This window comes from Equus caballus, chromosome 14, assembly GCF_041296265.1.
Source record: "Equus caballus isolate H_3958 breed thoroughbred chromosome 14, TB-T2T, whole genome shotgun sequence".
NCBI classification, from domain to species: domain Eukaryota; kingdom Metazoa; phylum Chordata; class Mammalia; order Perissodactyla; family Equidae; genus Equus; species Equus caballus.
The window spans coordinates 53,042,911-53,055,307 of NC_091697.1; the positions used below are offsets into that span (position 1 = coordinate 53,042,911).

Consider the following 12,397-nt stretch of genomic DNA (forward strand, 5'->3'; position numbering starts at 1 on the left):
ATGGCATTGCTCATCAAGCCATGCTGAGGCAGCATCCCACATGCCACAACTAGAAGGACCCACAACGAAGAATATACAACTATGTACCGGGGGGCTTTGGGGAGAAAAAGGAAAAAAAATAAAATCTTAAAAACAAAACAAAACAAAAACAAAAAAAACACAACCATGTACTGGGGGGCTTTGGGGAGCAAAAGGAAAAATAAAATCTTAAAAAAAAAAATGTTCTGCAGTATTCCTGCAGATTTCTACAACATAGCATGAGCATCTTTTGTCAAAATTTTTACTCATGGTAATGTTGTATTTTAGTGTTCAAAGCCACCACAGATCCATTGTGAACGCTAGGCAAAAACTGTGTGTACTCTTCCTGTTTTATAACCTTAATACTTGCCATAACACTTAATAGTGTATACTTCCTTTTCTCATCCCCGTCACTCTAAAAAGAGGGGGTGAGGGAACTTCTCTCTCTCAGAAAGAATTCAGAGAATGGATACAACCTTAAAAGTTCTTTAGAGTCATACCATTTAAAATCTCTAGAGGAGATGATGGCGGTACTCTGTGGCCAGAAATTCACCTTCCTCATTAACAAAATTTATTTTAAATAAAATTCTTTTTAGGATACTCAAATCAACGCTACAGCTAGCCAACTCAAGCCTTACCAGGGTCATTCTCAGAGCCCTAATTTATCAAGAATGGGTTAAAAAAAAAAAATAACTGGAAAACAAACACGTTTCAAAAAGTTTCCCTCAGACAGCAGATTAACAGAAGATTAAACAAAATGCTAAAATGGTGGTGGGGAAAAAGGTTCTTAAATTTTACAGTAGGTGTAAGTGGAAATATTCCTTTTAAATAAAAGTTTGCCATATTCTGGGAAATAGCTGTTACTGATTTATTGATCACTAGCAGCTTATTCAAAAGAATTTCTTATTTCAAAATGCTATCAAATGAAAATATTCTTTTCTACAATTTGGTACATCCAAGAAAGTAGGACCTATGGAAAAAAACTATCATTGACAGGAAATAATTAGGGATTCCATTGTACACGTAATGTTTTGTGTAGTTGCTGTTAGTTTTAAAAGTTGGAATTAAGCAAAAGTGGATAATTAGTAAAGGCCAAAATTAAACTGCAGAAGTAAACTGGCAAGGATTTTTTGTGCATGTTACGTTAAAAACACATCACCCACCCTTCAAAGGTAGACTTTAACATTTCATCCAACTATTTGACATATCCTTTAATATCCTTGGACCTATGAGTTTCAAAGAGAATCTAAGTTCTTTATTAAATTTTTAAAAAATTTGCTTTTTGGCAACAGAAAATCCCTTAAGAATCCCAACATGTTTTGAAAGGCTGGTAGAATTAATTCTCACTATTCCATGTTATTTCCAATTTTATTGTTAAGTACTTAGAAATGTCTAAACACAAGCTTTTGCTATTTCTTTACCCTTAGCATGTTAAAACTCCCAAGGTTTTAAAAAACCATGAATAGCCCCATTTTTAGTTATGTAACAGGAACAAGAAATCCACCAGCACCAAAAACTTTAAAACTCAGATCTTTAGTAGCAGTCTTTAGAATACTTCAGATTAAAAATGTAGTAATTTGTTAAAGCATGCAAAAAAGTGTAACAGTGAATAATAATCACAACTGACAAATATATTGGTTAACATTCCAAACATGTATAACCAATGAACATGGCCTAAGTTTTTTTTTATTGATATTCACTTCAGAAACTTGAATCCACAGATATAAGCAGTATATAACCAGAAAGTTACAAGTAAACACAGATCATACATGCAAATTTCTGTTCACAAAGGTCACATGTGCAGGTATATGAATTAGAAGCGTGCGTCTAGATTATGGCCAAACTGTTTTTAAAATGCAGAAATGTAAAATTACATCTTGGAAATATTAAGAGATGGTCTACACACTTCAAAAATCAAATGTTGCTTATACCAGATGTATGACAGCTACAGGATTCAAGTGACAAGCAATAAGATCTCAAGAAATTAATACTGGTGAAAGAGAACGGGAATATTTTTACATTTCACTGAAAATACATTGACTACTAGAATACAAAATCTAGCAGGAACTTAGGGAAAAAATTACAAAATCTAAAGCCAGTTACTTAATATATCTTATTACCTAAACAACAGCATGACATTAAAAGAAAACTGCACCTGTATCTTAATTGCCAATCTGACATTAATGAAGTTCTCCAAAAATGAAACGCAACCAAAAAAAGCTTCAAAATCCAAATAAAAAGTCTGCAAGGCTCAGATTAAAATGTGGAATGTTTCAGATGAAAGTAATAAAAATACAATTGGTTTTGTTCTTTATTGAATGGAATCAAAGTTGACATTTCTTTGAAGCTTGGAACTACTAAATTTCATTTCTCTGAATGGTTCTATGCATCTTTTTCTTAGTGGTGCAAGTTGTCTTAAGTAGCTTACAAAGTCAGTCTCTACAAAGTACTGTCTGTTACCATTCTCATAAAACAAAAACAATTCTTCATTAACTTAACCGTGTATGTATTTTTGCTATAACACAACACATGAACAGACATCTATTATTTTTCCACTAAAACAAAAGAGTACAATAGTTTTCTTCTAACTATCAGTATATTTAAAAAAAGGTTAACATTAAAAACAAAGAACCATTATTTTCTTTGAAATCAAGCTTCTTGCACGTCTTAAGCTTCCTTCTTCTGCCTGCGTTCTTCTGCCAATTTATTCAGAAATTTCTGAAAAGAAAAAATAAAATTACAGGGATTGAGTCACTTAAGAAACATAACAAATGGATTAACTCCAAAATATTCTATCCAAGTTTATTAACCAAAACCTTATCAATATTTTTAAGATTCAGCTATTTTTATTAGTCAGCGTACAAAACTAAACTGGTTCACAGGACACCACAATAAAGCATGGGGAAAAAATGATAAAATGTGAAAAACGGTTATTTCAATGTGCAACTAACATTGCGAGATGAGAAAACAAAGACCAGAGTTACACAGAAGAACTCCTGCTACTCCAAGAACATAGATTAGTTAAAATGATGTGCATTTATTCAATGCCCCTTCCACTAAACCCAGCAGGCAATCGTTATCTTAAAGGGTCAGTAATAAATATTTTTAGGTTTGTGGGCCATTCAGTCTTTGTTCCAACTACTCAATTCTGCTGTTATAGCAATAAAAGCAGCTGTAGACAATACTAAAATGAATGATCACGGCTGGGTTCCAATAAAACTTTATTTACAAAAGCAGGGTGGCCACAAGTGTAGCTGGCTGACCCCTGTATTAGACCTGTAACTTCTAGGGTTCCTGGACACCAGAGATCTGTTAAGACATTAATGGAAGTAGACACACACACACACACACACACACAAAAAAAAAAAAAAAAAAAAAAAAGGAAGAAAGAAAATAATAAAAAAATTAAAAATCTAATCTAAAAATCAAAAGTTTCTTTTTCACTGGAATTTATCAACTCTATAGTTATTGCAAATCGATGAAGAGGGTTAAAAGCCATTACACATTTAAAAAGGGGGGGAAAAACCCAATTAGGAAAGTGTCAAGTCGTTTATCATTAGGGAGATATTGTATTGCACAATAATTTAATGAAGTTGATAAAGTTCCATTAAAATAGAAGGAAATAATAAAGAGAGCCACCTCCAATAGAACAAATATCTAGAAAGTTAGAATAGGTAGAAAATATCAGATGGAATGATACTGTTTATACAAGAATCAACTACCCACAAACCACTTCTCTATTATATAAGTACTCTTTTAGTAGTATGTATAGTTTCTGCCCCCAAACAGCTTAACATCAAGGCAGATAAAATATTTATATTAAATTGCTGCTACTGTTGAAAATCACCACCATTCTTCTTTCATATCCATGACGGTAAGATAGAGAGAGAGATAATATAGGCAGCAAAGAACACTTACATTTAGAACAAATGATTCAGCCAAGAACTAGAATTATCTCCTAAATTCAAGGCTGTCTCTATCCATCTAGCCAACACACAGAACATGTTTGATGACTGAATACTCTAACAGCTTTACATTATAAAGCAGTGTAAAAAACCAAGTTATTTACAATTGAGTAACTCCTCCTATTTAAATACTTAGTCCTCAAAGAAGCCACTAACTGAAATATCAAATTTCAAGATAATCAAATAGGAATTTGTTATTCTTTATGTTATGCTTTATTCATTCATCCTTCTGCCTTCATATTCTACTGGTCATAAAACTTACTGAAGTGTCATTAATAATAACTTAAAGTCAACATAAAATCATTAAGTATGAAGGGACATGGCACTTTATAAAGTTGGAAAAGCTTTACATTATTCCACTTGACTTTCAGGCCTCCAGTATCTTCCAAATTAGAGAAATTACTCGAACATCCATTTGAGAATACTTACATAACTTTATATCACAGAATTTATAACATGGCTAGAAATTACTAAATTATCATCATTTGAGCATTCTATAGAATTCTATAGAAAGAGGCTCAACATTCTATTCTATAGAAAGAGGCTCAACAGATGCTTCTAGAATTCATTAAACTGTTTAAGGCCCATCAATAAAGGAAGAAAACTGTTGTCTCCAGGATAAAGCATTGAGCTGGGTTCAGAGAAAGTACTGAACACATTTTACTTTCCATGGGTTTACATGATGTGTTAGTTGTGACAAAAGAACTCTCCTCTTTTAGATTCAGCCTTACCTTTAATTTCTGATAATGAGGAAGGCTGCTGCAATGAGCATTCTTTGCAACTTCTTCATTTGTATAAAAGAGTGAACACAGCTTACAGTAAAACCCTGTTTTAGGTATCACATAGTCTATACCTAGAACACAAACATACATTCTTACAAATTCAGTAAACTGAAGATTTTAATTAGTGTTCTCAAATCTTTTTTTCTGTCAATATAATTTGAATAACACCTGTGACAAGTCCAATATGGCCTAAGCTAAAACAAAACAAAAAAACCATGACATTATTAGTTAATACTTTGTACTTAATTGACGCCTGAGGTCCCACCTAGTTATACTCTTTAAAAAGCAGAAATAGAACAGATAAACAAAACAGAAAGCAATGTGAAATTCTGAGAAACCTTTATGAGGAGAAAAGAGAACATATCGTGGAATGATGATAAAAGAATACAAAATCAGAAGACATGGATAAGAAGAAAAGAGAATATATCAATTAAAATTTACAAATTATTCTGCATAGACATAAATTTAAAATGCCATCAGAGCTTATGTAAGACCAATTTAGGAATCTTATTTACTAAGAGTTTGGGGAGGGTGAGAAGGGAAGAACAAAGCCTTAAATCTCACCAACAGGAACATTGGGCTGATATGGTCCAATTCTATACTCATCTGGGATTGTATAGTCCTCCTTGTTTTCATCGCTTTGGCCATCTGCATTTTCACTTGTATCCTTGTTGGGATCATCAGCATTCTCAGCAGATTCAGCGCCAGGTTCTGTATTTTCCTCATTTTTAATTCCATTTTCCAACGCTGCTTCGTTTTCTTGATCAAGTTCCTCGATCTTGTCCACCTTAATTTCAACCAAACCATCATCATTTTTGTCACCAGATTTAAATGCCATGCCCGATTTACGAAGTTTCTGAAGTTCCGAATCTTCCTCATCACCAACCTCATCTAGAGTGACAAAACCTTCCATACTCCCTGGGAAACGACGCTGTTAAGAAAGACAAATTTACTCTGCAACAATTATCCTGCAGCATCCCTTCCATTTGCTTTACTTGAAGGGAAAGGGATAGCGTCTTTGTCTTTATTCATTCTCTCAAAATATTGACTTTTTCCTTTCTTCTTCAAGATGACTGACTTTAAAAAAAAAAAACTGACAGCTTCTTTTAAAACTTTAGTCTTGCCTCACAGAAAGAGCAGAAAATAAATGATATAAAGACACTGATATTCTACACTTTCTCAGACTACTATGCTTTTAGGGAATGTACCAAAGAACTGATTTGATAAAAGTAGTTGAATGAGATCCTTTGGAAGACAGTATCCTACGATATAACTCTTGTTTAAGGGAACACAGTCTAATAGGGTTGTGGTTAAAAAAAAAAAAAAATCAAACTGGGGAGCATGACTGCTTAAGGTTTAAATTTTGGCTCTGCCTCTTATAAGCAGTATGACTAGAGACAATTCATTGAACTTTTCCATGCCTTAATTGCCTCATTCATGCAACAGGGATGACAAAGCTATCTACCACATATGGTTATTATGAGAACTTATTAGCACACACATAGAGCTTACAAAAATTTATAGCATGTAATAAATGCTCAATAATTATCAGCTCTTAAGAGTGCAAACACATTACATAACAACCATCCACTTCAGCCAGAAAAATAACCTTAAGACTATGTTCTTTGACTAAGCCATCAAAATCTGGAGATAAGTATTAGTTTTCTAACAGCTGAGTGTTGCTTAGAAGGGGCCAATGGACTAAGATTACAAAAATCGCCTATTAAGAGCCATTTAACATAATGGGCTTCAAAGACATTTTAATGCTCTAATCCTTAATGAAGGTAGGCAGTACACCATGGTTTTTTTGTTTCACTGTTCTTTATACCATGTGTGTGAGTGTGTGTTTTTTTTTTTTTTGAGGAAGATTAGCCCTGAGCTAACATTTGCTGCCAATAGTCCTCTTTTTGCTGAGGAAGACTGGTCCTGAGCTAACATCTGTGCCCATCTTCCTCTACCTTATATGTGGGACACCTACCACAGCATGGCTTACCAAGCGGTGCCATATCTGCACCTGGGATCCGAACTGGTGAACCCCGGGGCACCGAAGCAGAATGTGTACACTTAACTGCTGAGCCACCGGGCTGGCCCCCGTGAGTGTATTTTTATATTCATATTCACCTTAAATGTGCTTACATGTGATGTGTTCTATGAAACATGTTTTAAAAGCTATTAGAGTATCTGATTAAGCTTACATTTTTCTTAAATAGGAAAATTCTTCAAATTCAACAATTTCTGAATGAGTGGCAAAATGTTTTAAGAAGTATTTTAGATCAGTTAACTTACTGTAAACTCATACCCCATCTTTTTAAAAACAAGCTGAACTATAAGGCTGCCTACCTGTACTTACACACTACAACTACAATACAGAATCATATATAGTTTTAAGTCTTTCTCCTTCATTACTAAGAAGCTCCCTTTGTGATTTGATATTTTTTTCCCAACTATAATAAAAAATCGTATTCAATCTATTTATTGCAGAGTTTAAATTATTATGGTTCATATCTGATTTTTTCCCTAAACAACCAGTTCTCTTTAATCTGACCCTGCTAGGGTACATAATTTGAAACATTTATTTGATCTAGTTTCCTATTAAAACAGGCCAACATAAAATCTTCCTTTACCTTTTTAAGCTTTTTCTTTGCAGCTGCTGAAGCACTTGTATTTGAATCTTTTTTCACAGCTTTGTCTGAAGGTTCCTTTTTCCCATCAGAAGCCACATCACCTAAATTAGCAAGATCTGTCTCATCTCCCACTGAACTGCCACTTTCTAACAGTGCTGCTGCTTCTTCTTCATCTACGAGTAGCTCATCTTCAGATTCAAGAAGCATATTAGGTTCTTGTTCCGCCTGGTCATCCTTTGTATCTTTTTCACCATCTTCACCCGACTTCTCTTCTTGTTCTTTACCTTCAGTTGTACTTTCAGTCTTCTGGGAGCCATCAGTTTTGGATTTCTTATCACTTGGAGATTCTTTGCCATCTGGAGAATAAGACCTTTTTCTGAAATCAAAAAGATACAGCTCAATTAAGTCTCCTGAGTTGAAAAACAAAACTTTAATATACTAGTTAATATACACAAAAATGAAATTACCGAGATTTATCTTTTTTCAGTAAGTCAATGCCTCTGTTAGGAATCTAAAAGACAAAATTTTGCAGAAGTTACAGAAATGCATTAGAATATATTCGTTTGCAGAATGTAATTACCCAATTAACTAATAATTGATGACCATCGTTTATATAATCAACTACGCTTATTCAATCCCTGTAACCATATCTACGAATTTAAGCTGCCCATAGCCAGCAGCTCATTACAATCAACATTTCAATAGAGCAGTGGATAATACAGTAATGTGCCACATGACAACGTTTCCGTCAATGATGAATCACATACATGATGGTGGGCCCCTAAGATTAGGACCACATAGCCTAGGTGTGTAGTAGACTATACCATCTAGGTTTGCTTAAGTACTGCAAGGAGGAAGAAATTTTCCTTTAGGTTTCTAGGTTCTTCTGGTTGGTCTAAATTAAACTGACAGGAGACAGATTAACAGGAGAAAAACAAAAGTTTAAAAACATATATACGTGGGAGAAATCCAGGAAAACCAAGTAATTTGGCAGAAGCTCTTACCTTAAATACCACCCTCAGCTAAAGACAAAAGATGATGTTGGGGGTGGGGAGACTCAGGGACTTCAAAGGGAAGGCAGGCGATTCACAGGTAGGTGAAAAAGAGCAAACGTTTGGAAAACAAGTGTTTGGCCACACAGAAACAGAAGAACAAAGAACTGAGACCAACAAACAGGTTTTTCTAGATTCCTGTCTACCACCTAGTTCAGGTTATGCTAAGGTAACAGCTGCCTTCCTGAGACAAGTTTTTTAATCTGAATTCTTTTGGCAGTTAAGGGGGAGGTAACAAGAAAAACTTGCTCAGTCTTTTGTTTCTTAAAAACAATCAGCCTAAAATAATCCCCATGTTAAAGAGACACATTTTGGGGCAGCAAATTTTGTTCCCCTTCATCAGTACACTCTATATGATGTTTGAACAAAAATGAAATCGGCTAACAAGGCATTTCTCAAGAATGTAACCCCACTGTAAAGCGATGCATGATAGTAAACATTTTGGTAGCAGAACTCTGTTCAAATTTTACAGAACATCAGTTAAAAAACTATTTCTGGGGCCAGCCGAGCGGCACAGCAGTTAAGTTTGCATGTTCCGCTTCAGTGGCCCGCGGTTCACTGGTTCAAATCCTGGGTGTGGACATGGCACCACTTGATAAGCCATGCTGTGGCAGGCGTCCCACATATAAAGTAGAGGAAGATGGGCACAGATGTTAGCTCAGGGCCAGTCTTCCTCAGCAAAAAGAGGAGGATTGGCAGCAGATGTTAGCGCAGGGCTAATCTTCCTCAAAACAAACAAACAAACAAACAAACAAAAAGACTACTGCTACTGAAGATGACCAGAAAGAGAGAAAAGGTTGCTCTCTTTCAATAACCAAACCCTATATTCTTAGCACATCAAAATATTGCTAAGAGGGCCTGGCCCCATGGACTAGTGGTTAAGTTTAGGGCACACTGCTTTGTCAGCCCAGGTTCAGTTCCTGGGTGTGGACCTATACCACTCACTGGCATCCATGCTGTGGCAGCAACCCACATACAAAATAGAGGAAGATTGGTACAAATTTTAGCTTAGGGCAAATCTTCCTCAGCAAAAAAAATTAATTAAAAAAATATATAAAAGAATATTTTGGCTTGAAATTCATGAAAACAAACTTTATAATGAGGATGAACCAAGTACTACATACCCTCAGTACCAGTTTTTTATATTTTTCAGAGAGGTCAACTTTCACACATCTCCCCTGAAACCAAAGGGCCTTTTTCAAACAGTGGTCAACCATTGCCATTGCATCTTCTCTGGTCTCCATCTCAATAAAGGCCTTAAAAAAAATTAGAAAGAACATTATTTTTCAGAGAATTGTTTAGAACTCTAGTGCCCATTGTTTTTTCTATCCACTTGTTAGGAAAATTTAATCTTTAGCACAGAGACACTGGTAAGAGTTAAGTCACCCAATAAAATAAGGACAACATTATTTTACTTTGTCAGCTTTACAAAGTAGCACCAAATATTAAATCACCTATATGCAGTCTTTCCACAAAAAACTAAAGTAATAAGCTTAGAAGATACCACTCAAAATACTGTAAGAACTAAAATTAAGGAAAAAATGAAAGTCTGGAAGAATATCATCTCAGAATGCTGTTACAAAAGCCTTAAAATAAAAATAAAGCACTCCAAGATAATGCTGGTGTGATTATATGGTGGCACTATTTTTTGAAGAGCAATTTGGCAATATCAAAGTGAAGAAAGCAATTATCAAGATCCAAAATTTCATCCTGAAATTTTATCCTTCAATTATATGCATACAAATATGCAACACTGGGGCCAGCCCGGTGGCCCAGCTGTTAAGTGTGCACGTTCAGCTTCGGTGGCCCGGGGTTTGCCAGTTCGGATCCCGGGTACGGACATGGCACTGCTCAGCAAGCCATGCTTTGGCAGGCGTCCCACATATAAAGTAGAGGAAGATGGGCACGGATGTTAACTCAGGGCCAGTCTTCCTCAGCAAAAAGAGAACGATTGGCAGCAAATGTTAGCTCAGCGCTAATCTTCCTCAAAACAAAACAAAAAAAACAGCGCAACATTTCACAGGTCGCAAAGTCCATAGCAGCACCAACGGTATAAGCCAAAAAACCCAGCAACTCTAAATAGCCAGCAACTTAGGAAGTTAAATTCATTAGTTTACCCAATGTAACCATTTATAAACTGGAAAGCAACAGTACAATATTATCCCAGTTGAAGTAAGAAAAAAAGTATACTCGTATTCAGTTAGAACTTCCAAAGCAAATCCTGGAAATAAATAGCATTACTAGCCTGGGCAAGAGAAGAGTTGTTTACTTTCCACTTTATACTTTTCAGTATTTAATCCTTCACACCTTGAGCACCTGCTATGACTTAAAAAAATACACCATTTATCACTGGCTAAGAAAACTTATCTATGAGAAGATAAAATGATTCCCTTCGCCTTCTTAACTAAAAATGAAGAGACGCACAAAAATCTCAAAGCACTTTAAGAAATACTTTTTTTTCAAAACCTCTACATGTATATTACCTGACTTTTCATCCTCATCAGTATATAATTCTTTATTTTCCCATAAGGCTCAGCAAGCTTGAGGACAGCACTGTCGGAATAGCCAGAATGAGGTAAATTGCTGAGATGTATCACACGTCCAAGCTCTTGCTTTTGATCGAACTTCTGGTCTGGTTTCCCTTCAGGTTTCTTTAATAAATAGAAAAAAAAGTTCAAGTCAAATGTTGGTAGGTATGCTATAATTATTAGTTAATATTACTCTAGTTATTAGCAACAATTTTAAACAGCTAAACAAATTAAAAAGATGTATTAAATGGTTGGTGATACCAATCTGGAAAAAACAGATTTACCTTTATTCTTTTATACTTCTGCGATAAATGAACTCTCACTGGTTTGCCAAATACTAATGCTGGTGTGGTTGTATAATAATCCACTGCAGCCTGAGCATCTTCTGTGGTTGCCATTTCAATAAATGCCTGAAAGTGCACAAAAAAATTAGTTAAAAAAAAAGGCTCAAAGTCTTTCTACATATATTTATATATTTAACCATTAAATAGAAAGCATTTTTGAGAATCTAAAAGCAGAAAAACCAACATTGTTAATTTGCTAGTTTGTTAAAGGTCATCTCAGATTTTATCATCTTCATGCTACTAAAAATATCATTTATTATGCCTACTAGATCTGAAATAACGATTTGGTAGAAGTCTGAAATGGTTTTCCAAAGAATTATCCTTTTACAGCCCTTAACATAGTTTAGTAATAATGACAATTTTACTGCTTATGGATCACGATTTATAAAGTTACTAATAATCCACTAGTCCAAAGGGGGACTGGTTCCAGGAACTCCCCTCAGATACCAAAATCCAAGGATGCTCAAGTCCCTTACATAAAACAACATAGTATGATGACTACAGCCAGCCCCTCCATATTCCACAGATATGCAGGGACAACTGCACTAGAATTTATTATTTTTAAAAATTTTCCCCCCAAACCCCCCCAGTACACAGTTGTGTATTTTTAGTTGTGGGTCCTTCTAGTTGTGGCATGCGGGATGCCGCCTCAGCGTGGCCTGATGAGCGGCACCATGTCCGCGCCCAGGATTCGAACCAGCGAAAACCTCAGCCGCCAAAGCGGAGCGTGCAAACTTAACCACTCGGCCACAGGGCGGCCCCTAGAATTTATTGTTGATGTACTTTAAATATGGGCTTTTTCCTCTATTACATTCCATATTGATGGTTTAAGATTGAGTTCTAATACAAAATCATGAATTCCTTTAGGATATATTTTAGTAATGAATGAACAGTAAACTTATTTCAACTCATACCTCATTAATTTTATTTAGAATCAGATGATTCGATATGACTCCAAATGGTTCTACCAGCTGTAATAGTTGATATCTCAAGTTTTTCCCTCGCTGAAAATCCATGATGTGAACAACACGGCTAGTTTCCTATCCATTAGGAAAAAATCAAGTCAAAAATCTCTTTAAAAGCG

The 12,397-nt window shown here is 35.2% G+C and overlaps 1 protein-coding gene across 26 annotated transcripts in view; it reads right to left on the minus strand.

Moving 5' to 3' along the window:
• Positions 1-1,542: 1,542 nt before the first annotated feature.
• The window catches only part of MATR3 (matrin 3), a 30,658-nt gene continuing 19,803 nt past the window's right edge, over positions 1,543-12,397 (minus strand). For 9 of the 26 annotated variants that reach the window (XM_014730313.3, XM_070232642.1, XM_070232660.1 and 6 more), the window contains 9 exons: positions 12,228-12,353; positions 11,254-11,379; positions 10,925-11,092; positions 9,566-9,697; positions 7,857-7,900; positions 7,390-7,765; positions 5,330-5,696; positions 4,715-4,836; positions 1,653-2,736 (listed from right to left, as the gene is read on the minus strand). In XM_014730313.3, coding sequence (XP_014585799.2) covers positions 2,686-2,736; positions 4,715-4,836; positions 5,330-5,696; positions 7,390-7,765; positions 7,857-7,900; positions 9,566-9,697; positions 10,925-11,092; positions 11,254-11,379; positions 12,228-12,353 — 1,512 coding nt within the window. In that variant the 3' untranslated portion in view covers positions 1,653-2,685. 26 annotated transcript variants of the gene reach the window in all.